Source organism: Saccopteryx leptura, chromosome 3 (assembly GCF_036850995.1).
Source record: "Saccopteryx leptura isolate mSacLep1 chromosome 3, mSacLep1_pri_phased_curated, whole genome shotgun sequence".
Taxonomy (NCBI): domain Eukaryota; kingdom Metazoa; phylum Chordata; class Mammalia; order Chiroptera; family Emballonuridae; genus Saccopteryx; species Saccopteryx leptura.
This window is the reverse complement of record NC_089505.1, coordinates 289,193,645-289,218,367: the sequence shown is the minus strand read 5'-3', so window position 1 is coordinate 289,218,367 and position 24,723 is coordinate 289,193,645. Positions and strand designations below refer to the sequence as shown.

General features: G+C 41.2%; 1 protein-coding gene across 1 annotated transcript in view; it reads left to right on the top strand.

The window, feature by feature from the left end:
- The first annotated feature begins 1,314 nt into the window (after positions 1-1,314).
- RAB10 (RAB10, member RAS oncogene family) overlaps positions 1,315-24,723 on the top strand; it is a 76,309-nt gene continuing 52,900 nt past the window's right edge. Inside the window, exon 1 of the mRNA XM_066378707.1 lies at positions 1,315-2,137. Within this exon, the coding sequence (XP_066234804.1) occupies positions 2,011-2,137 (127 nt within the window). The 5' untranslated portion in view covers positions 1,315-2,010. The remainder of the gene's footprint in view (positions 2,138-24,723) is intronic.

The following is a 24,723-nucleotide window of genomic DNA, read 5'->3' as shown; positions in this document are numbered from 1 at the left end:
ATCAAGCTAACACTGAAGATATTGAGGTGCTCAATGTTGACTCTGAGTTGATAACAAACCTGTGAAACACTGACCATAGCTCATTTTGTGATTTCCAGCCTATTTTAATTGTTGGTATTATCATAAGACATTCCCAACTGGAAGAATAACGTTTAAGTGACAAGACTAAAAAAAGACAAGCATCTTTAGTAATGAAGCTTCAGGGGCTGTTGTAAAGAAAGCATGTAAAACAAATCTTTAAAGCATGGGCGACTGAAATATGATTACCCTAACTGCCTGAAAGACTAATTTTAATTACATAGTAAGTACACAAATATTTTGGTGGTGGTAGTGGGGTGTAAAAATGTAGTTTCTACTTTTCTCCATCCCTGTTTCTTGCTTCTCCGATGTCTCGGGGTTTTCTCCGGTGTCAGGCTGAACCAGACCAGGTTCAACTACTCTGCCATCCTAGGTATGCTTTGGAGAGATGAAGCACTCTGACAGTGGTAGGGCAGTAGTGTGAATATTTAAACCACAGAAAGGAAGAAGAGGAAAGGGGAGGTATAAATAAGACTGATGGGAGAGAGGGCAGGGTGTAGGCGAATGAAAAGAAGTGCAAGGGGAGGAGGAGCATCGGGTAGGGTTTGGCTTCACTGTCCTTCAGTTTGGGACGCCGGTGGTTCGACTTTGGCGGGAGGGAGGGAACCTGCCTGGTCTGTATAGCGCTCTCGGGCTCTCCCTGTTCCAAAGGGACCGCCAAGGCCCGGAGCGGGCTCTCCGTGTAGAGCACAGCACCGGGTTGCACTCGGGGAGGAGGTTTTCCCTGCGCACGGGTGTTCCTCAGCCTTTCTCTCCTCGCCCTGGAAGGCACAATACATCGTGCCAGCCAGAGCAGCGTGGCCTGTTTTTCCATTTCAAATCTCTTGAACGTCAAACTCTTGCTCCTCAGGTAAAACGGAATGTTGCTTTAATATTTTTCCGGTCACGACTATCCTACGAGGGAGGCACTCCAGGATGCGTCTCGTTTTGGCAAAGAGGCTATTAAATGACCCAGGGCGCTTTTTTTTTTTTTTTCCTCTCGCGTTTACAAAGTTCAGCTACACAGGAACACAGCGTCACCCAGGTTCGTCCCTGTGTCAAGACCAGCTCGATCCCCGGGACACACAGAGCCTTAATTCTCAGAAAAGCTGGGTGGGAGACTGTGACAGAAAAGGGTTAAATGACTACTCTAGCATGCCGCGCCTGCGCAGTCACTAGGCCGCGCGGGGCGTGCTCGTAACGCCGCGCACCTTATCAGGCCGCCACAGGGAGCGCGCCCGCGGCCTCGTCCTGTCTCGCCGCTCCCCTCTCCCTTCTCCATCTGGCCTTCGACTGAGGCTGGAGGCCCAGCGCTCCTTCCCCCCCCCTCCGCGTCCCCCCCTACATACTCTGGCGCGCGTGCGTAGAGGCGGACCGTCGGGCGAGGGCGCGAGGGAAGGGCGGGCGTACGTCCTTGCGTGCGTCTCAGGCAGCGCGCACGCCGGCGTGAGAGGGCACGGGGGAAAGGTGGCTTTGGCCGCGGTGGCTGAGCTTCTTGTGGCTATGTAGCTGAGCTCTTCGGCTCGGGATCCTTCCTCGCTGCGATCGCGGCGTCCGAGCGCGGAGTTTCTGCTCTCTCTCGAGAGACTGTCCTCACGCCTGCCGCGCTCCCTCGACAGCAGAGCTTGCTCGCTCGCCCGTGGGAGCGTCCCGGCCGAGCAGCCCTGAGGGGGGAGGGGAGGCCATTTTGTCCCGACCGACTCCCCGGAACCGGGCGGAGCGGCTGGGAGAGGCTGCGGAGCCGCGGTCGCCGCCCTCGGAGGCACCGGACGCCGCCACCGTCGGTGCTTCCTCGACGAGGCCAATCGTAGGTCGCCCGTGCCCTCTCGAGCCCTCCTTTTTCCCACGCTTTCCCGGTCCTCCGGCCTGAGAACACCCGAGTGAGGAGTTGGCCATAGTGAGGGACCGATCCCTTGGGGCCGCCGGCGGCGAGCGCCTGAGCCGCTCCTCCCAATGGCGAAGAAGACGTACGACCTGCTTTTCAAGCTGCTCCTGATCGGAGACTCGGGAGTGGGGAAGACCTGCGTCCTTTTTCGTTTTTCGGATGATGCCTTCAATACCACCTTTATTTCCACCATAGGTAAGATCTGTGGGAGGATGGTGTATGGCTTCTGTAGATGCAAACCATTTCTTTTTCTCCAGACATCTTGCTTCCCGTAGTATACGCCTTTGTTTCAGTGATTCCGATTCTAGGCGATAGACCCAAGTTACTGTTTGAATCGGCATCGAGTTTACCGGGGCGGGGTCTCCCATGCATTCTATCCGGTCTTTTGCTTTCGAGTCTCCCATTCTGCTCAGTGCCTGTTGTTAACAAAATACACAGCATTAACAGAATCCCATTTCTTTAAGCCACTGGGCTGGCTTTTTCCATATTTGTGTGGCTTTACTAGATGTCAATATTTGTAAAGAATTTATGTTAGTGGTTGGGATTGAAGCAGTAGTAGTCATTTGGTAAAGGCCTGATTTAAGGATAAAGAGAAGATTGCATATGGTCATAACTTAGCGTAAACTTGAGGGTTTGTATGAGGAATAATTAAAGCAAATTAGAGGGGAAAAGTGAGTTGGGCCGCGTTGACTAATATCCATTGGTGTATCAAACAATCGGAGGCTCTTCGTGCTTGGGGTTGGACTCTGTGGCATGTTTGCCTCAGCAGTGCTTTCTGAGACATCAGCAAAAGCAGCAATCTCAAGGGAGATGATCAGTATTTTTTTTTTAACCTCAAACCTGAAAGATTGAAGTTCTTCCTTATATTTTACTGTATGATAGAATTTACAGGAAACTATTTTGCCAGTCATAACCCTAGGACTTATGTTTCAGAATTAGTGTGGAGGTAAGAGCTAAAGATGGACCTTTTTCATCGGTTTCCCAGTTAGGAAAAGAAAAGGGAAGGCTTTAGGAAAGTCCCTTTCATTCTGGTTAGAAAAGTTAGTGGCAAGTACACAAATTGTGTTAACTGAATTGTATGTGAAATCCGCTTCCAATAAACACCTTAAAGGATAGATACATGGTTGCCTCTGTCATTTGGAGGCCTGAGCACTCAGACTTGGGGCAATGCATTGAAACTTTTTTAAAAAGTGTAACTAGTTTTATATTAAATGATTTTAAAAGTAACTGGAGTCTTTAAATTCTGGAAATTGTCAAAATTAATCTGATTTCAAACAATTTGTAGCAATAAAATTGAATTGGGCAAATGATCGTTTTAAATAGATTTTGATTTTACTCCCCCTTTTTTTGGGGGGTCATCCTAATTGTTTCTGAGCATTATATTGTTCTTTTGACCTGTCATAAATTTCATGAAGTTTAGAACTTGTCTCTCTGCCTGTGGGTTAGCACCTCCTACCACTAAGTTTGCTTTTAATATTCTACTCTAGCTATACTGGCTGGGTCAGAGGGTTAGATAGTTCAGCAAATATTGATTGAGCACCTAATGTTAGGCACTGTTCTAGGCATTGGGGATAAGCAGTGAATATAATAGACCCCTTTAGGAGCAATCTATGTAGTTAGGACAGTGGCAATGGAGTGTGAAAAGTGCTACAATAGGGGTAAGCATAGGGTGGAGGGGTGGCTAGACTCAATGGTAGGAAGTCTATTGTCATGCAGGAGGTGATATCTAAAATAATCCTGAAGGACATACAGTAATTGGACCAGAGAGGTGGGGTAGGTTCTTTCTGGGAAAGGGAGCACAGAAAAAACCAGTACTAAGATCAGAGATTTAATCTATGTGGTTAACTTGAACCTGCCATTGAGAGCAGGAAGCAAAGCCATCCATCTATTCCACTCTTTTTGTAATGGGTACACACTCAACTGAAAAACACAATCCTGTAAAGATAATGACACGTTTTTGTGTACTCTTTTTACTTGGAAAAATGTTTGGTGATTTTGGATGGAGTATGCTTGGTTGGAATCCTGGTTCCGCAACCTGTCTGCTTCAGTTTTATTCTCTAGTGTTAATAGTACCGACTGCATAGGGTAGTTGTGAGAATTACAAGTCAGTGAAAGTGCCTAGCGTGGTGCCAGGCACACTGTGGGAGCACAATGCCTTATTAGCTATATATAGAGTATGCGACCCTTCTGTTGCTGAAGGGTGGCAGAACAAGTTACTTATGGATTGAATGCCCTGCACACAGTGGCCATCCAAATATTTGTAAGTGATCTGCTAACAGTTTCACTTTAGATTCTGAGCTTTTCTTATTTTTATATAAAAATGTTTGGTATGTTTGATTTTTTTTTGTTATATCGTATGTTGATCAGTATAGGCTAAGAAATGAATAAATACATAAGTCTGAGTATAATTGTAGTATATGTGATAGCTCTGTGAGCAATCTACTATTGTCTTAAATGCAGTCCAAATAATAATGTGAACTACAAAAATAATATTTTTTTTTAGTAGCCATGTTAAAAAAGTAAAAGAACTTAATATATTTTTGCTAATTTTATTCAAAACGTTTTATTATATAGTCAAGTTTAAAAATTGTTGAGGTATTTTACATTCTTTTTTTCCATTGTATATGTTATACTTACAACTCATTTCAATTTAGACGTATTTTAATTGCTCAATAATCACATGTCTGTTGGCTACCATATTGGACAGTGCATGTCTAGATAGTCTCAAACTCCAAATTTAATATGCAGATGATTAATACTTTGTATACTACTTTTAGGACATTTAAAATGTTATTAGTTGACTAGGATTGATTATTTTCTATTTTATTTTGCTTTTAAAAAAAATCTAAAGCAGTCTCTATAAATTATAGTGAAATTTGAGTCGTCACTTGACTGTTAAAACCCCCTAAGGTTGGAATAGAAGTAGTTATCTTGCAGGTGTTCAGAATGGCCAAACTGTCAGTATGAGGAAAGCCCTCATTATTTCAGGCACAGTCATTTTAGTTACTTACTGGTTATTGATGCTTGAAAGAAATACAGAAGTTTTTTAGGCTTATGGAGCTTACATATGTACAGTACTCAAAGACTACTGTAATTAAAATTTTCTGTATACTTTCAATTCCCACACATCTATATCAGAAAATATGTATTATATATATTTATAGTCAGATTTATTGCAGATAGTTGCAAGAACAAATCACTGGTTGTCACACATACCAATCTCAAAGTGAATCGAAGGGCAGTAGGATATAAACTACATAAAGGCAGAGATCTTTGTCTTTTGCTGATAGATGCTAAACATGTAGGAGAGTCCCTGTATTTCATGGATGCATGATAAATAATGATTGAAAGCAGACAGATAGGTAGTACAGTCAGAATTCTCTAATACAAAATTGGGACTGGTTTTGTTTGAATATTTTCCTGTCTGCCTACTTTCTGAGCATTATATATTATATATGTTATATATCTAATGTAGATTGGGATCAGATTTTACTTTAAGAATATCAGCTGTTTGGCTAATAGAGTAATTTTAGGGTAAAACTGGTCTTGGAAATTCAAAGATTGGGAAGTATTTGCTAAAGAGAGTTACTGGTTTTGGATGAGCAGATGTCAGTGGTTGACTTGGCCATACCCTCTTGGTAGTAAAGTTTAGGAAAGCATTACCCTTTAGTGATAATGGTAATCAATACATGGACTTGTCCCAAACCAGACATTTTTAGTGGACTGTTTTACTGAATGTGCTTCCTTTTGGTATTGTTAATCCTCCCCCCACCCCTGAACTTGTCTTTCTGAGTGTTTTTATTGAGTTTTGGAAGAGTAGGATGGTTCCACTAACCTACATTTAAGAGCTGATTAATAAAGTGAACTGTCCCATGTTATATGGGGAGACTTTTTGAGAGAAATGAGTAAAACCTTCGTTATATTAAATGTGTCCATGCTTTGCTGTGAATCTCAGGCAGCAAGTGGCTCATGCTGCAGAAATGTGAGTGCCTAAGGAATTTCTTTCATTTGAACGTATATCTTTAGGCTTGATTAAAAACTATTTAGAAGCCCTGGCCGGTTGGCTCAGTGGTAGAGTGTTGGCCTGGTGTGCAGAAGTCCCGGGTTCGATTCCCGGCCAGGGCACACAGGAGAGGTGCCCATCTGCTTCTCCACCCCTCCCCCTCTCCTTTCTCTCTGTCTCTCTCTTCCCCTCCCACAGCAAGGCTCCATTGGAGCAAAGATGGCCCGGGCGCTGGGGATGGCTCCTTGGCCTCTGCCCCAGGCGCTAAAGTGGCTCTGGTCGTGACAGAGCAAGGCCCCGGAGTGGCAGAGCATCGCCCCCTGGTGGGCAGAGTGTCGCCCCCTGGTGGGCGTGCCGGGTGGATCCTGGTCGGGCGCATGCGGGAGTCTGTCTGACTGTCTCTCCCCGTTTCCAGCTTCAGAAAAATACAAAAAAAAAAAAAAAACCCAAAAAAACTATTTAGACATTTTCTGAAAGAAAATAAACAAATGGCCAATAAGCATGTGAAAACTAATCTTTAGAGAAATGTACTGTAAGTCAAAACCACTATGAGGTCTGACCTGTGGTAGTGTGATGCAGTGGATATAGCATCAACCTGGAATGCTGAAGTTGCTGGATGGAAACCCTGGGCTTGCCCAGTCAAGGCACATATGGGAGTTGATACTTCCTGCTGCTCCTTGCCTTCTCTCTCTCTCTCTCTCTCTCTAAATAAATAAATAAATAAATAAATAAAATCTTTAAATTAAAAAAAAGAAACCCCACTATGAGATGTCACTTCTCGCCCATTAGGACAGGGGTCAGGAACTTATGACTCGCGAGCCAGATGTGGCTCTTTTGATGGCTGCATCTGGCTCGCAGACAAATCTTTAATAAAAAAATAATAACGTTAAAAATATAAAACATTCTCATGTATTACAATCCATTCATTTTCTACTGCTCATGTTCATGGTTGCAGATGGCTGGAGCCAATCACAGCTGTCCTCCGGGACAACACCAAATTATCAATGGATAATGCCTAATGTACACAGGTCGTTGTATGGCTCTCACGAATTACATTTTAAAATATGTGGCGTTCATGGCTCTCTCAGCCAAAAAGGTTCCCGACTCCTGCATTAGGATGACTGACTTATCAGAAATGAATTTTGTCATACAATTATCTGTTCAAGTCCCTGCTTTCAGTATTTTGGCGTATATACCTAGAAGTGAAATTACTGGATCATATGCTAGTTCTGTTTTTAATTTTTGAGAAACCACCATATTTTTTTCCTTAGTGGCTGCACTGTTGCACATTCATATTAGCTTTGCACCAGGGTTTCAGTATTGCCACATTATCACCAACACTTGTTATTGTCTGTTGAGCAGCATTATTCACAGTAGCCAAAGGTGGAAACAACCCAAATATGGAAGGGATTAATGTATATACAAAGTAGTATATACATACAATGGAATATTATCTAGCCTTAAAAAAAATGATATTCTGATATATGCTACCACAGTGTTTGAAAGCACTATGCTGAGTGAAACAGGCCAGATACAAAAGGACAAATACTGTATCGACTCACTTATATGAGGGACATAGAATAGACAAATTTATAAAGTAGACGAGTTGATACCAGGGCCTGAGAACTGGCTCATGAGGAGTTATTGCTTAAATGGGTACAGAGTTTCACTTAATGGGGAATTATTGCTTACTGGGTACAGATTTCATGTTGGGAAGATGAAAAGGTTGTGGAGATGGATAGTGGTGATGGTTGCATAACAATGTGAATATATTTAATGCCACTGAATTATACACTTATTTGTAAAAATCCACAGGAGGACAAATACCACTTATGAGGTATCTAAAGTCAAATTCATAGAAACAGAAAGTAGACTGGTGGAAGCGAAAATGATAGTAGATGGGGGAGAGGGAAATAAGGAGTTGTTTAATGGGTATAGAGTTTCAGTTTTGTGAAATGAAAAAATTCTGGAGATCTGTTGCACAACAATTGAATATATTAATACTTAACACTACTGCATTATATACTTAAAATGGTTAAGATGGTAAATTTAATGTTATGTGAAATGGTATAGTAAGTTTTGCTATGTATATTTTTCTACAAAAAAGTATCAAAAACCAAAACAAAAAATATTCAACACTTAATCAAGCTTTCTAAAAAATCATTTGATCACAGACAGCTAGCTCCTCACTATTCTGTATGATAGCTAGAGTTAACCAGTGGTCATTGAGTCAAGAGGATTTTTTATGGTACTTTCCCATGCTTTAGTATCACTGATCTACACTTTCAGATACTGAAGGGAGGTTTGTCTTTTCCTTATGTGTGTTTACATAGAACTCCTTGGAATGTTAGAATCACGGAACAGTAAGGCAAGAAAGATTCCTACAATGAAATTTTTAAAATTAATTTAAATTTATTGTGTTAACGTGGATTCAAGTGTCCCACACAATATAACACCCTCAACCCCCCCCCCGACCACATGTCCCCCCATTACACCCCACCCCTTAACTCCCTCCTCCCTTCCCTCTGGAATTTGCTGTCCTGTTATCTGTATCTATGTGCTATGTATATATAATTTCACTAATCCTTTCACCTCCTTGGATCCGTACCCTCATCCCCTTTCCCTTTGACAGCTGTCCCTCTGCTCCCTGCGACCCTGCCTGTGCTTCTATTCCTCAGTTCACCTTGTTCATTAGATTCACACCTTCAATGAATTTTAAGTCAGGAAACAGCCTGACCAGGCGGTGGTGCAGTGGACAGAGTGTCATACTGGGACCTGGAGGACCCAGGTTCAAAACCCCGAGGTCGCCAGCTTGAGCGCGGGCTCATCTGGTTTGAGTAAGGCTCACCATCTTGAGCCCAAGGTCACTGGCTTTAGGAAGGAGTCACTTGGTCTGCTATAGCTCCCCAGTCAAGGCACATATGAGAAAGCAATCAGTGAACAACTAAAGGAGCTGCAACAAAGAATTGATGCTTCTCATCTATCTCCCTTCCTGTCTGTCTGTCCCTATCTGTCCCTCTCTCTGTCTCTGTCACAAAAACAAAAAACCAAAAAACAAAAGTCAGGAAGCAGTCTGGGAAGTAATTTCTGAAAGATTATATGGCTCATTATTGAAAAAGTTTTGACTAGAGTTCATATCCAATCCTGTTCATAGCCATGTTTCTCATTCTAAGAATTTGTTTTATTTGAAAAAAATTGATAGGATGATTCTTCTACTCATCAATTTCAATTTGAAAAGTGGAGTTGAAGTATTTTTGTTAATTTGTTTCTGTTTTGACCAGAGTGGGGAATTATCAAGTCAACCCAGATATGGAGGGATTTGTTCAGGTTACTTGTTTGCAGGTTTAAAGCATAACATAGCAGAGCTGAGCTGATAGTGCTAGGGATAATTATTTTCCTTCTTCCTCCCTCCCTCCTTTTATTTTTTTTCTTTTTTCTCTCTCTCTCTCTCTCTCTCTCTCTCTCTCTCTCTCTCTCTGTCTCTGTCTCTCTCATTCTTTTTCTTTTTTTATGTGTGTGTGTGGGCTTAAGAACAGAAATTTATTTCTCACAGTTCTGGAAGCTGAAAGTCTGAGATCAGGGTGTCAGTGTGGTTGCTTTCTGGTGAACAGTCTTTTCCTGGCTTTTAGCCTTCTTGCTGTGTCCTCACATGGTGTGTCTTTCTCTTCATATTAAGGTACTAATCCTATCACCAGGGACCCAGCCTCATGACATCAGGTAAAGCTAGTTACCTCCCAAAGACTCTGTCTTTGAACACCACCACATTGAAAGTTAGGGCTTAAATATATGGATTTGGAAGGGATACAAGTTAGTTAATACTAAACGGCTAAGGAACCAGAGGGATAATTATTTTCTTTTCAAGAATTACCCTATATAATGGTGTACAAGATACAGGAAAGGACATACTGATACTCCTGTTTGGTTTGTAAAATGGAAAGAATGATAGGAGAAATAATGGCTGTCTGTTTTAACTTTTAAAAGTATAAGGCTGCCTGGCCAGGCCGTGGCGTAGTGAATAGAGCCTGGGATGCTGAGGACCTGGGTTCGAGACCCTGAGGTTGCTGGTTTGAGCATTGGCTAATCCAGCTTTAGTGCAGGGTCACTCGCTTGAGCATGAGATCATAGACATGATCCCATGGTTGCTGGAGTGAAGCCCAAGGTCCCTGGCTTGAGCAAGGGGTCATTGGCTTGGCTGGAGTGTCCCCCCCATCAAGGCACATACGAGAAAATAATCATAAAACAACTAAAGTGCCACAACTATGAAGTGATGTTTCTCATCTCTTTGTCTGTCTCTTGCTAAAACAAATTTTTTTTTATAGAAAGTACAAGGCTGCCCAGTTTGTAATGTGGTAGCATTGAGGATGAATAGAGAAGCAAGGATTTTTTGAATCTTTTTAATTTTTTTTTACAGAGACAGAGAGAGTCAGAGAGAGGGATAGACAGGGACAGACAGAAATGGAGAGAGATGAGAAGCATCAATCATTAGTTTTTCATTGCGCGTTGCAACACCTTAGTTGTTCATTGATTGCTTTCTCATATGTGCCTTGACCGCGGGCCTTCAGCAGACCGAGTAACCCCTTGCTGGAGCCAGCGACCTTGGATTCAAGCTGGTGGGCTTTTGCTCAAACCAGATGAGCCCGCGCTCAAGCTGGCGACCTCGGGGTCTCGAACCTGGGTCCTCTGCATCCCAGTTCGACGCTTTACCCACTGCGCCACCACCTGGTCAGGCGACTTTTTGAATCTTAATTTACAATCGTGATTTAGCACAAAATATAACTTGTGTGATTAGCTAAAGAGATCTGCACAGGAAAACTGCTTTATGGAGATAGGTCATAAAAGAAGAGTTTAAAGGAGCTAGAGAGGGTATTGAGGTTAGTAGAACATTGTCTGAACCCATAAAACCAAGAAAAGATCTCGTAAAGATCATCGATTTGCTTCCTTCTAATAAATATTGGGAATTAATGGAATAAATAAGTTGCATTATAAGAAAAGGAATTGAAAAGATGATTAAAGTAAAATTTTGGTGTAGAAAACTCATCTGAAGGGAAATCTGAAATGAGAAATTTTCTTTGATGAGTGTCACACACACACACACACACACACACACTTGGGTTACAAGCAGAAGTGATTGCTTGATATTTATCCTTTTTTCCAGAGATGAAAAATAATATGTTTTTGAGGAAAACAGCAACTGATGATGGAACATTAAGTTTCCAGTGTGGCCCAGAAACAGAGCATCCAAGGTTGTAAAACATTAGAAAATGGAAAAACCATTATTCTGAAGACTCAAAAAAATACAGCGTATCAAAATCAGAACAGAGGACAGTGTTGATTTGTTTCTTTTATATCAATAATGATGTTTATGCCGACTTTTTATTCATTGAAATTTTTATTAAGTCAATTGTAGATTCACATGCAGTTGTTAAAAATAATAACATTTTGTCCAGTTTCTCCCAGTGGTGACATTTTGTGAAACTAATAAAATCATTGCAACCAGGATATTGACATTTGTGGCAGTACACCATTCTTACTCAGATTTTCTGTTTTACTTGTACTGTGTGTGTGTGTGTGTGTGTGTGTGTGTGTGTGTGTGTGTGTGAAATTCTCCACAATTTTATTACTTGGTGTAAGTTCATGTATTACCATCACAGTCAAGAAACTGAACAGTTTGAAGGGATGAGAATGCTGGGTATTTTTTTTATAACTATACCCCTTTTCTCTCCTCATTTTTCCCCTCCAAAAGTTTGTCCTCCATTTGTAAAATTTTGTGATTTCACAAATGTGATGTGAATGGAATCATACAGGGTGTAACCTTCTGAGATCGGTTTTTATTCACTCAGCATAATTCCCTGGAGAGTCATCCAAGTTGTTGTGTGCATAAGTAGTTCTTTTTATTGTTGAGTAGGTATGCCATGGTATGCACTCATCACAGTTTAACCATTCACACATTGAGAAACATCTTGGTTGATTCCAGTTTTATAAATAAAGCTGCTGTGAATTTTTTGTATAGGTGTTTTTAATGATTATAAATTTTCATTTTTCTGAGGTAAATGTCCAGTAGTGCAATTACTGAGTCATATTAGGTTTAGTTTTATAAGAAACTACCAGAGTAGCTGTACTGTTTTACATTCTCACCAGCAGTATGTGTGATCTAATTTCTCTGCATTCTCACGAACGTTTGGTGGTGTTACTATTTTATATGTTAGCTATTCTGATAAGTGTGTAGTGATAATTTTATTGTGGTTTTAATTTGCATTTCTCTGATGATGGCCAGATGTATTGAGAAATCTTTTTATGTCTTTATTTGCTCTCTGTATGTATTCTTTTTATTTTTATTTATTTATTTTTTTATTCATTGAGAGGAGGGGAGGCAGAGACAGTACCTCATGCGCCAGGACCAGGATCCCTTGGCAAGCCCACTAGGACTGATGTTGTGCCCATCTGGGGCGCTGCTCTGTTCCTCTTGCTTAGCAACCAAGTTCTTAGTGCCTGAGGTAGAGGCCATGGAGCCATCCTCAGCTCCAGGGGCCAACTTACTCCAATCCAGCCAGGGCTGCAGGAGAGGGAGGGGAGAGAGAGAGAGAGAGAGAGCTAGAGCGAGAGCGTGAATGGGTGCTTCTCCTGTGTGCCATAACTGGGGAATCCAACCCAGGACATCCTTATGCTGGGCTGACGCTCTACCACTGCACCAACCGGCCAGGACCTCTGTATGTATTCTGGTGAAATGTTTGAGTCAGTTGCCCATTTTTCTATTGGATTGTTTCTATTGTTTTTTTTTTATCCTGTTGGGTTTTGGGAGTTCTTCACACATTTTAGATACTAATCCATTGTTGAATATGTAGTTTATACATACTTTCTCAGTCTACAGTGTGTCCGTAAAGTCATAGTGCACTTTTGAAAGCAATAAAAGACGATAGAAATGTGAAATCTGCACCAAATAAAAGGAAAACCCTCCCAGTTTCTGTAGGATGATGTGGCAGCATGTGTGCATGCGCAGATGATGACGTAACACCGTGCATATAGCGGAGCAGCCCACGGCCATGCCAGTCGAGATGTGGACAGTACAGAAGAAAGTTCAGTGTGTTCTGTGGCTCGCTAAATTCGAATCCGTGACCAAAGTGCAATGTGAATATCGGTGTGTTTATAACGAAGCGCCACCACATAGGAATAACATTACTCTGTGAGATAAGCAGTTGAAGGAAACTGGCAGTTTTTTGGTGGAGAAACCCCGTTCTGGTAGGCCGTCAGTCAGTGACGAGTCTGTAGAGGCTATCGGGATAGCTACCTAAGGAGCCTTAAAAAAATCTGTGCGTGAGCCCACATCGAACTGCACTGAATAGGTATAAAACTGGGAGAGTTTTCCTTTTATTTGGTGCAGATTTCACATTTCTATCGTCTTTTGTTGCTTTCCTGTGACCGGTCAAAAGTGCACCATGACTTTACAGACACACTGTACATCTTGTCTTTTCTTCCTCATGTGGGCTTTCACACAGAAAAATTTAAAAATTTTGATGAAGCCTAATTTATTAACTTTTCTTTTTATGGATCATGCTTTTTTGTGTCTAAGAAGCTGGTTTGCCCTAGATCCTGAAAGTTTTTTTCTATGCTTTTTCTGAAAGTTTTATAGTTTTACATTTTACATGTGAGCTTGTGGTCTTTTGTATGGGCTTTTTTTTTTTTAACCTCATATGCTTAATCAGATAATGCAGATGTTCTGTAGGCTTCCGAGATTCTGTGTGACCCTGTAGGAGTGAAAGTTGACTTTAGGGATTGACCCTTTCATAATAATTGACACTGTGCTTTCTGGAGGCTTTAAAAATTAATTTCTAACAGTGATACATACAGATATTTAGAATAAAATGTTGCTGAAAGAGTTATGGTAACCAAAAAAAGCAATCTCTTCTCCTGTCCCCTCTCCATTCCCATTCATGCTCTTTAGGGACATCCTCTAGCTCTTTGTTCTGTTATATACTTCTGATTTTCAAGTGATATGCTTCTATAGCCATTTCTTTTTTTTTTTTTTTTTTTTTTTAACAAATTGATCCTGTACAATTTATTTTTTTCTTTTTTTAAATTTTTTTATTTTATTTTATTTATTTATTCATTTTTAGAGAGGAGAGAGAGAGAGAGAGGAGAGAGAGACAGAGAGAAGGGGGGAGGAGCTGGAAGCATCAACTCCCATATGTGCCTTGACCAGGCAAGCCCAGGGTTTCGAACCGGCGACCTCAGCATTTCCAGGTCGACGCTTTATCCACTGCGCCACCACAGGTCAGGCTCTATAGCCATTTCTTGAGTCATTAATATTAGATGAAAATTTTAACCTTTTATAATCTTATCCTACTCTTTATTCCAATTTTTTCTTAAAGTGATAGCCAGTGGTTCTATTAATATGCCCATGTAAATATTACCCCTTGATTTATTTACACTTTGTCTTGTCAGATCTTTGTACATCCTCCAACAGCCTCTCAAAATGATTTTCTACAAGGTCAAACCACCAGAGAGATCATTTTCTCCTCTTCCCCCAACACCTCTACTGGATCTTTTTTCCTTCCTGCTTCAATATTGTATTGGTTATTAACCAGGTCTGTTGCACAGCTATTACCTTGGGAATTCCTTCGCCTCTTGTGTGTAGTACTGTTTTTGGTTTATTGTCTTAGAGTATATCATCCTCTAGTAGCTTCTTGTTTGACAGTGTCTTAATTCTTCCCTTTCATGCAGTTGAAATTTGACAGGGTTCAAGATTCTAGGTTGAAAACAATTTTTCCTTAGAATTTTGAAAGCATTACTTTATTCTGTTTAAGCTCCTGATGTTGCTGGCAGTTTCAATACCATTCTCATTCTTTATCTGTTTGTGGCCTAGTTTGTCTCTGGAAATATTTAGCTTTTAAAATTTTTGAGTTCCTGGAGCTTGACTTTTTGAAGTTACTTGCATCCCCCTTCCTCTTAGCCCTACAATTTTTTTTCTTTATTTTGTTTTTAATTGGGTGATGAATTTCCTGGATTGTTTGTGTAATTTCCTATTTTTAAGCCTTGTGAATTTGTTGTATTTTTTTGGGAGATGTCTTTGACTTTAAATTTTATATTTTTTAAGATTTTATTTATTGTTTTTACAGAGAAAGGAGGGAGGGAGCGTGAAGTATGAACTCATAGTTGCTTCACTTTAGTTGTTCATTCATGGCTTGTCCTATCTGCCTTGACTGGGCAAGCCCAGGGTTTTGAACAGGCAACTTCAGCATTCCAGGTTGATGCTCTATGCACTGTGCCACCATAGGTCAGACTTAAATTTTTTAAAAATATTTTTTTATTTTAGTATTTTTATATTTTTCCAAAGTGAGAAGCCAGAGGGTGGGGGTAGGGGGGAGGCAGACAGACAGACTCCTGCATGCGCCCGACCGGGATCCACCCGGCATACCCACCAGGGGACAATGCTCTGCCCATCTGGGGCGTTGCTCTGTTGCAACCAGAGCCATTCTAGCGCCTGAGGCAGAGGCCATGGAGCCATCCTCAGTGCCGGGGCCAACTTTGCTCCAGTGGAGCCTTGGCTACAGGAGAGGAAGAGAGAGATAGAGAGAAAGGAGAGGGGGAAGGGTAGAGAAGCAGATGGGTGCTTCTCCTGTGTGCCCTGGCTGGGAATCTAACCCAGGACTTCCACATGCCGGGCCGACGCTCTACCACTAAGCCAGGGCCTAGACTTAAATTTTTAATTGAATGTTTTATTTCAGCTGACATTTTTTTTTTTTTTTTTTTTTACTTTTTTTTTTTTCTTTTCATTTTTCTGAAGCTGGAAACAGGGAGAGACAGTCAGACAGACTCCTGCATGCGCCCGACCAGGATCCACCCGGCACGCCCACCGGGGCAACGCTCTGCCCACCAGGGGGCGATGCTCTGCCCCTCCGGGGCATCGCTCTGCCGCAACCAGAGCCACTCTAGCGCCTGGGGCAGAGGCCACAGAGCCATGCCCAGCGCCCGGGCCATCTTTTGCTCCAATGGAGCCTTGGCTGCGGGAGGGGAAGAGAGAGACAGAGAGGAAAGCGCGGCGGAGGGGTGGAGAAGCAAATGGGCGCTTCTCCTGTGTGCCCTGGCCGGGAATCGAACCCGGGTCCTCCGCACGCTAGGCCGACGCTCTACCGCTGAGCCAACCGGCCAGGGCTCAGCTGACATTTTAAAATTTCTGATAGCCCTTTCTTTTGTGTGTGTGTGTGTGTGTGTGTGTGTGTGTGTGTGTGTGTGTATTTTTCCAAAGCTGGAAACGGTGAGGCAGTCAGACTCCCGGATGCGCCCGACTGGGATCCACCCGGCATGCCCACCAGGGGGCGATGCTCTGCCCCTCCGGGGCCTCTCTCTGTCGCAACCAGAGGCCAAGGAGCCATCACCAGTGCCTGGGCCATCTTTGCTCCAATGGAGCCCCGCTACGGGAGGGGAAGAGAGAGACAGAGAGGAAGGAGAGGGGGAGGGGTGGAGAAGCAGATGGGCGCCTCTCCTGTGTGCCCTGGCCGGGAATCGAACCCGGGACTTCTGCACGCCAGGCCAACGCTCTACCACTGAGCTAACCGGCCAGGGCCTGCATCAGATTTTAACCTTTCAATTTCTGCTAGGCCTTTGGGTGTTGTTATATAAACCTTTAGTCAGGCCCTTACTTTCAGCCTGGTACCTGATACCTCCTATTGCTAAATGTCTCCAGAGTTCTGAGACATGAATTGGCTTGCTTCTCCTAGGCATCTTCATTTGGCTCTAAGCTTCTTTTGTCTTCATTTATTGTTGTTAGAGTTACAATATCTGGATGTTGAAATGAAGGTAGAATTTATTTATATTTCTTGTATTTCTTATTGTTTTTGTGTGACTTTGAAGAGAACGTGTCACAGAAGTCTTTCTCCATTATCTTAACTGGAATTTGAAGTAATTTTTGACCCCAAATGATTTTTGACTACAGTTTTAGCTCATAACATCTAGTATTTATGGATGAATGCTATTTTGTGCCTATCCAATCTCTCCTCAAAATATTGATATTTTTGTTATTCAGAATAGTCAAATGAATGTGTTAAGGAATCAGAGTAGTTCCACTATTCAGAACAGTGTCATTTAAAGGAAACAGCTTTAAATTAGATGTACAATTCTTGGGAAAAAGGAGTATTTTTGCTTTTTGAACAAAGTGTAACTGTACTCTTGTTTCAGTTTTATGCTCATGGTATATGCTATTTTATAGGATACTGAACAACAAATGATTCAGCAAATTCATAATCTGTCAGAGGATTGCAGTTGGTCTAATATATTATATATAGCACTTGGTATTGAAGGATAAGGTGTTGCATGCTTGAGTATTTTTTTTACTGGTTTGAAACCTAGTAAATATCTGTACTTACAATGTGAGAGTATTGTTTTACCTCTTTATATAGTCTTAGTCTTTTTATTTTTAATTTTAATTTAATTTTATTTTTTTACAGAGACAGAGAGTCAGAGTGAGGGATAGACAGGGACAGACAGACAGGAACGGAGAGATGAGAAGCATCAATCATTAGTTTTTCGTTGCACATTGCGACACCTTAGTTGTTCATTGATGGCTTTCTCATATGTGCCTTGACCATGGGCCTTCAGCAGACCGAATAACCCCTTGCTTGAGCCAGTGACCTTGGGTCTAAGCTGGTGAATTTTTGCTCAAACCAGATGAGCCCACACTCAAGCTGGCGACCTTGGGGTCTCTAACCTGGGTCTTTGGCATTCCAGTCTGACGCTGTATCCACTGCGCCACCGCCTGGTTAGGCTATAGTCTTAGTCTTAAAAAAATGTCTTTCCTGTCCTTAAATTAGATGTTAATGGATAAATGTAAATTTTAAAAAATTCTGTGGTATCTTTTTGCATATTTTTGTGTATAGGACATATATGCAGCATAATAAATGGGTAAGAGTGCTTTGGAAGATGGAAGGTAAATATAATATCAAAATAATTATTCAAGTGTAAGCTCTTTGCCTAAGTGAATAATAATTCTAAAACCTTTTTCTTCTTTGAAAAATTTCAAATTTACAGAAACATTAAGGTACTTATACAATGAATCCCTTTATATCCTTCCTCTAGATCAGGGGTAGTCAACCTTTTTATAGCTACTGCCCACTTTTGTATCTCTGTTAGTAGTAAAATTTTCTAACCGCCCACCAGTTCCACAGTAATGGTGATTTATAAAGTAGGGGAGTAACTTTACTTTATAAAATTTATAAAGCAGAGTTACAGCAAGTTAAAGCATATAATAATAATTACTTACCAAGTACTTTATGTCAGATTTTTGCTAAGTTTGGCAGAATAAATCTTTATAAAACAACTTACTATAGTTAAATCTGTCTTTTTATTTATACTTTGGTTGCTCCGCTACCACCCACCATAAAAGCTGGAATGCCCACTAGTGGGCAGTAGGGACCAGGTTGACTACCACTGCTCTAGATTCACCAGTTGTCAGTATGTTGCTGTTTGCTTTAATGTCTTTTAAGAAAGTTTATTTTGTATATAATGTAATGTCTAATTCAAAGTAAAGATCTGTATTTCAAGAGGAACATAGTTATTAAAAAATAAACTAGGGCCCTGGCCGGTTGCCTCAGTGGTAGAGCGTCGGCCTGGCATGCAGAAGTCCCGGGTTCGATTTCCGGCCAGGGCACACAGGAGAAGCACCCATCTGCTTCTCCACCCCTCCCCCTCTCCTTCCTCTCTGTCTCTCTCTTCCCCTCCCACAGCGAGGCTCCATTGGAGCAAAGATGGCCCAGGTGCTGGGGATGGCTCCTTGGCCTCTGCCCCAGGCGCTAGAGTGGTTCTGGTCGCAACAGAGCGAAGTCCCCTGGTGGGCAGAGCATCGCCCCCTGGTGGGCATGCCGGGTGGATCCCGGTCAGGCGCATGCGGGAGTCTCTCTGACTGTCTCTCCCTGTTTCCAGCTTCAGAAAAATACACACACACACAAAAATAAAATAAACTAGGAATTTAAGGTATAAGCTTTTGCATTGTTTTTTTTTTCTTTTTTGTTGTTGTTGTATTTGATTTGCCAGTATTGCATTGTTTTTTATTAATAAAAATATTTGAGGTTTCACAATGGGTCTGGTGCTGTCTGAGTACATGGCATGCAGTGGTGAGTAGTATAGACTTGTTTATTCCCTTTAAGACACCTTGGTTTTCTGTTTTCTGTTTTTTGTTTTTTTAAATTTTTTAATTTATTTACTTTTTTAGATTTTATTTATTCATTTTTATTAGAGAGAGAGGGGAGAGAGAGGGGAGGGAGAGATAGAGAGAGAACAGGGGGAGGAGCAGGAAGCATCAACTCCCATATGTGCCTTGACCAGGCAAGCCCAGGGTTTTGAACCGGCAACCTCAGCATTCCAGGTCGACGCTTTATCCACTGTGCCACCACAGGTCAGGCCTTGGTTTTCTGTTTTATCTTACTTAGTTATGGTTGCTGTTCTTGGAGAAATGTCAAATTTTAAACAACCAACTAGTAACACTGCATTTATCTAGAGCAGTTTGCCATCAGTCTCTAAATACAGTTGAGACCAAAACAAATCATATTTTCACAAATCCCCTAAATTAAAGCCATATACAATACTGGGTGTTTTTTTAGTGCCTTACCGACTTTGATCTTTAACATCATTTTTATTAAGTCTAAAGCAGTTGAGAAGCAGCAGGCCTTTGCTGCTATGTAGGTAATATGTCCAGTCAGTGGAAATGAAACCAAATAGACATTTAGGGAGGAGACCTGAAAACGAAAATGAAGGTTAAAGATTGCATTACTATTCTGTACAGTTACAAGTTTGTGAATTGATGATTATATGATCGAGAAGAAATTCTTCTATCTTCAGTAATCTCTGTCAAGGTAGAAAATTTGAAATATTTTGGAGACATGTTTAAAAAAGACTAAGTTTAAGTGCCATATGTATAATCGGACTTTAACTTTAGTGGAATAGTATTTCCACAAGATGCTGGATAAGTGATTTATTTTAAAATAACAACAATGACTGCCTGACCTGTGGTGGCGCAGTGGATAAAGTGTCGATCTGGAACGCTGAGGTTGTTGGTTTGAACCCTGGGCTTGCCTAGTCAAGACACAGACAGGAAGCAACTATGAGTTGATACTTCCCATCCCACCCCCACTTTCTCTCATTTTAAAATAAACAAACAAAATCTTTAAAAAAATAACAAAAATAACTTCTTGTATTCAAAAATATTTTTTAAAATTGGGATTCATCTAGGGAAAAGTGAAGCCTGAGGGTGAATATCCAAACAAAATATGAGCCCGGATAAAGTAAATTTAAGGCTTATTCACCAGTTCTCAAGTACTAAGATTGTTGGAGAACTGTCCTTTGAAATGGGAATGAACCAGTTTGGGGGATAAACATAAAGATTTTAACATATTAAATAATGCTTTTAAAGAAGTAATTTCTTGGCATCCTTTCCCTCCCAGGGGCATGCCAGTGCCTTTACCTTCCCCTTCTTCTTCCCTCATAGGTGTGCATTTCCTAAATAAATAAACTCTAAGGGACCACAGGAGACTTGTAACCAGGGGAGCAGTGGGCAGTAGCAACGTGTCCTGGCTAACCTCCTGAACCTGTTCTCCAAGGCCCCTTTTCTCCGACTCTGCAGTGAGCCATAGCAGCCTGCCTAGGCTCTTTCCTTTGCTTCTTCTATCCTAAGTCCTTTTTTGTTGCACTGTAATAAATGTACTCTCAAAATTAAAAACAAACAAACAAGGAAATAAATAAATAGTAATCTCTTTATTTTAACTGGATTCAAAAGGGTCTGCCCAGATGTATAAATGTTAGAGCCATAAATAGCACCTTAATGAAACTGGCTTATGCCTAACCTTTATGATGGACTTGCAGGAGGTCAGCCATGCTCTTAATTTAATATACCTCTGTTAAGAATAGGGGGCTTTTTAAATTATAAATCGGACAGGATTTGGCAGTTTGCATTTCTCTATACAATAAAATATTCTAATAAAAGTATTCAATAGTAGTATCTTACATAATGTAGGTAATTATAAATTAAGCAACGTGTGGACTTATAAATTAAACAACGTGTTGGGGCTATTTGTGACACATGGTTAGTGTGTGCTTAAAGGAATAAAAATAATTTCATTGTTAACCTGATAAACTCTAATGTAACTGATTTTTACACTAATATGTAATATGATTTACCTCTTTAATTTTTCTTCAGTTTCTCTTGTGAAAAATTTTCCTTAAGATGTTTTTATATGTAGGTGCCACAAATTACAGGACATTTTTTTTAACACAATGAATTTTATTTATTTATTTTTATTATTTTATATATATATTTTTGTATTTTTCTGAAGTTGGAAACGTGGAGGCAGTCAGACAAGACTCCCGCATGCGCCCGACACGCCCACCAGGGGGGGATGCTCTATCATCTTGGGGCTTTGCTCTGCCGCAATCAGAGCCATTCTAGCGCCTGAGGAAGAGGCCACAGAGCCATCCCCAGCGCCCCAGCAAACTTTGCTCCAATGGAGCCTTGGCTGTGGGAGGGGAAGAGAGAGACAGAGAGGAAGGAGAGGGGGAGGGGTGGAGAAGCAGATGGGCGCTTCTCCTGTGTGCCCTGGCCGGGAATCGAACCCGGGACTCCTGCACACCAGGCCGACGCTCTACCACTGAGCCAACCGGCCAAGGCCAACACAATGAATTTTATTTTAAACCTCCTTCTTTAGCTCTCAACACATTTTCTTGAGCTGATTTCATCTTTCTCTAGCTTATGTGTTTTAGGAAGTACTGTTTAGGATATTGGTGAGGAGACAGTATATATATGTATAATATCAGTACTCTTACCCTTTGCCCTAGGTTGCAGTCTCCCTAATTACTGATTTCCAGCTTCAGCAGTGAATTAGTTAACATCTCCATCCTTGACATTTTGTCTACCCTTTGAATACTTTACTTTAGCTTCATAAATATGTTACTGCCAAATGAACTATTTCTTCAAATATTTTGCCTTTTTCCTGATATTCTATTGGATTTTAGTAAATTTACAGAATTTAAAATTGTTTAGTTAAATGAGAATTTTTTAGGGAACTGTATTCTCAAATACAGTTTATTCTTATGTGCTCTTAGATGAATTTGTTGACTGATGTGAATGAGTAGCTGAAAAGAAACAATAGAAAGTTTTAAATACTGATTTTAAGGAAAGCATTATAGCTAACTTAATTTTAAGAGCAAATCATTCAGAATTTAAAAAATTTGTTTTTGACTCTTTAAAATACATCTTTCGACCTGACCAGGTCAGTTGGTATTATAGTGGATAGAATATTGGCCTGGGATGCTGAGGACCCAAGGATCAAAATCCCGAGGTCACTAGCTTGAACGTGGGATCATAGACATGACCCCGTGGTCACTGATTTGAAGCCCAAGGTCGCTGGCTGGAGCAAGGGATCACTGGCTCAGCTGAAGCACTCCTGGTCAAAGCACACATAAGAAAGCAATCAGTGAACAGCTAAGGTGCTGCAACAAGTTGATGCTTTTCATCCTTCTTTTTTTTTTTTCCTGTTTGTCTTCTCTTTTTCTCACATTCTCTCTCAAACAAAAACAGAAACAAAAAACACATCATTCTGGCTCTGGCCATACCCTGGCTCAGTTGGTTAGAGTGTCATCCTGATATACCAAGTTTGTGGCTTTTATCCTGGTAAGGACACATAGAAGAATCAGCAAATGAGGCATAAATAAGTGGAATAACAAGTCAATGTTCCTCCCTCCCTCCCTCCACCTCCCTTCTTCCTTATCTTCCTCCCTCCTTCTTCCTTATCTTCCCCCTCCTCCTTTCTCTCACCCCTCCCTCCCTTATTTTCTCTCTCCTATTTCTATCAAGTAATCAGTAAAAACAAACAAACAAACAGAAAACCCATTAAAACACATCTTCCTAAAAGCTGTGGTGTCCTATGCCTGCTTGGTATTGCATGGTCATAGGTTATTTGTAGATTTTGAAATGTACCATGAAATAGTGTACAGCTTGACTCATCTTCCTTGCTATTTGTTAGTTATATTTTCTCATAACTGTCTTGGTCTGCTTCAGTGGATGATTTGCTTTTAGGCAGTATTTGTCCTTCCTCAACCATTGTAAAATTTGGACAATCTGTGGTGGGTTGGTTTTTCTTTAAAGAAGATAAAAAATTATCCATTTTTTTTGCCTGATTAGTGGTGGCATAGTGGATAGAACATTGATCTGGGACACTGAGGTTCCAGATTTGAAACCCTGAGGTCACTGAGTTGAGCACAGGCTTGCTAGCTTGAGCCCAAAGTCACCAGCTTGAGCAAGGATCATCAGTATGATCTCAAGGTCACTGGCTTCAGCCCAAGGTTGCTGGCTTGAGCAAGGGGTCACTGGCTAGGCTTGAGCCCCTCCCACCCCATCAAGGTACATATGGGAAGCAATCAATGAACTCAAAGTGATGCAACTACAAGTTGATGCTTCTCATCTCTCTCCCTTCCCCCCCCCTCAAAAATAAAAATTATCCACTTTTTGAAATGTGCCCTAATTGTGAAGACAGTAGTTCCAAAGTGTATTTCTTGACAACAGTACTAGGCTAGATCAGCAGAAAACTTGCTGGAAATGCAAGTTCTCATGTCCTACCTCTACCTATTGAATCAGAAAGTTCTTGGGTAGCGTTCAGCCATCTATGTTTTGACAGAGCCCTTCAGATGATTTTTTTTTCCCTTAAGTGAGAAGCGGTAGGCAGAGAGACAAAGTCCCACATGTGCCCTGATGGGGATCAATGCTCTGCCCATCTGGGGCTATTACTCCATTGCTTGGCAACCAAGTTATTTTTAGCACCTGAGGCAAGGCCATGGAGCTGTCCTCAGCACCCAGGGCCAACTTGCTCCAACCGAGCCATGGCTGCAGGAGGGGAACATAGAGATAGAGAGAGAAAGGAGAGGTTGAGGGGTAGAGAAGCAGATAATTGCTTCTCCTGTGTATACTGACCAGAAATTGAACCCAGGATATACACATGCTGGGCCGATGCGCTACAGCTGAGCCAACTGTCCAAGGCCTTCAGATGATTTCAATACAACTTAAAGTTTGAGAATCAAGTCTATGCTATTAAAAATAAACACATAACAAAAATAGTTGTATTTTATTATTTTTTTCTTAACTCCATAATGTATCTTGCAGATCATGTCTTCATTTTTTTTTTACTGTTGTGTGTAGTGTTCCATTAGATGTATCACAATTTAGTCAGCCGTTTATGACATTTTGGGTCTGAAGCATCATGGTTAGAAACTGTGGTGCCAACTCTGATGGGCCTTGTATGATGTATCAATAAGCTTATATTGATACTCATTCTGTATACTGAGTAGTAAATGGGAGGATTAGATCTGTGCCACGTATTTCTGATGCTGCCCCTGGCTGGGTGAATTGGTGCCAATAACTAGAGAATATGAGAGTAGGAGCAGGTCTTAGAGGCATGATAATAAGTTTCTGAGTTGGAACATGTGTATGTAGTATATCTAGGTTAATGTGTTCAGGTAGACACTTGTATACCTCTTGGAGATAAGGAGTGAAATCTGGTCTGGAGAAATAAAAGCAGTTGAAGTCATAGTGGCATCAATGAATATAGAGTAAAAAGAGAAAAACTGTAAGGAATATCAACACTTAAGTGTAGATAGAATAGGAATCCAGCAAGGAAATAAGAAGTAGTGACCAGAGCTGCTTGAACCTGACTCTTGGCTTCTTGCCTTCTTCCCTTCTTCCCTGAACAACATGAGCTTCAGCACCCGCTCCAGCTTCTCCACAAACCACTGGACCCTGGGCTCC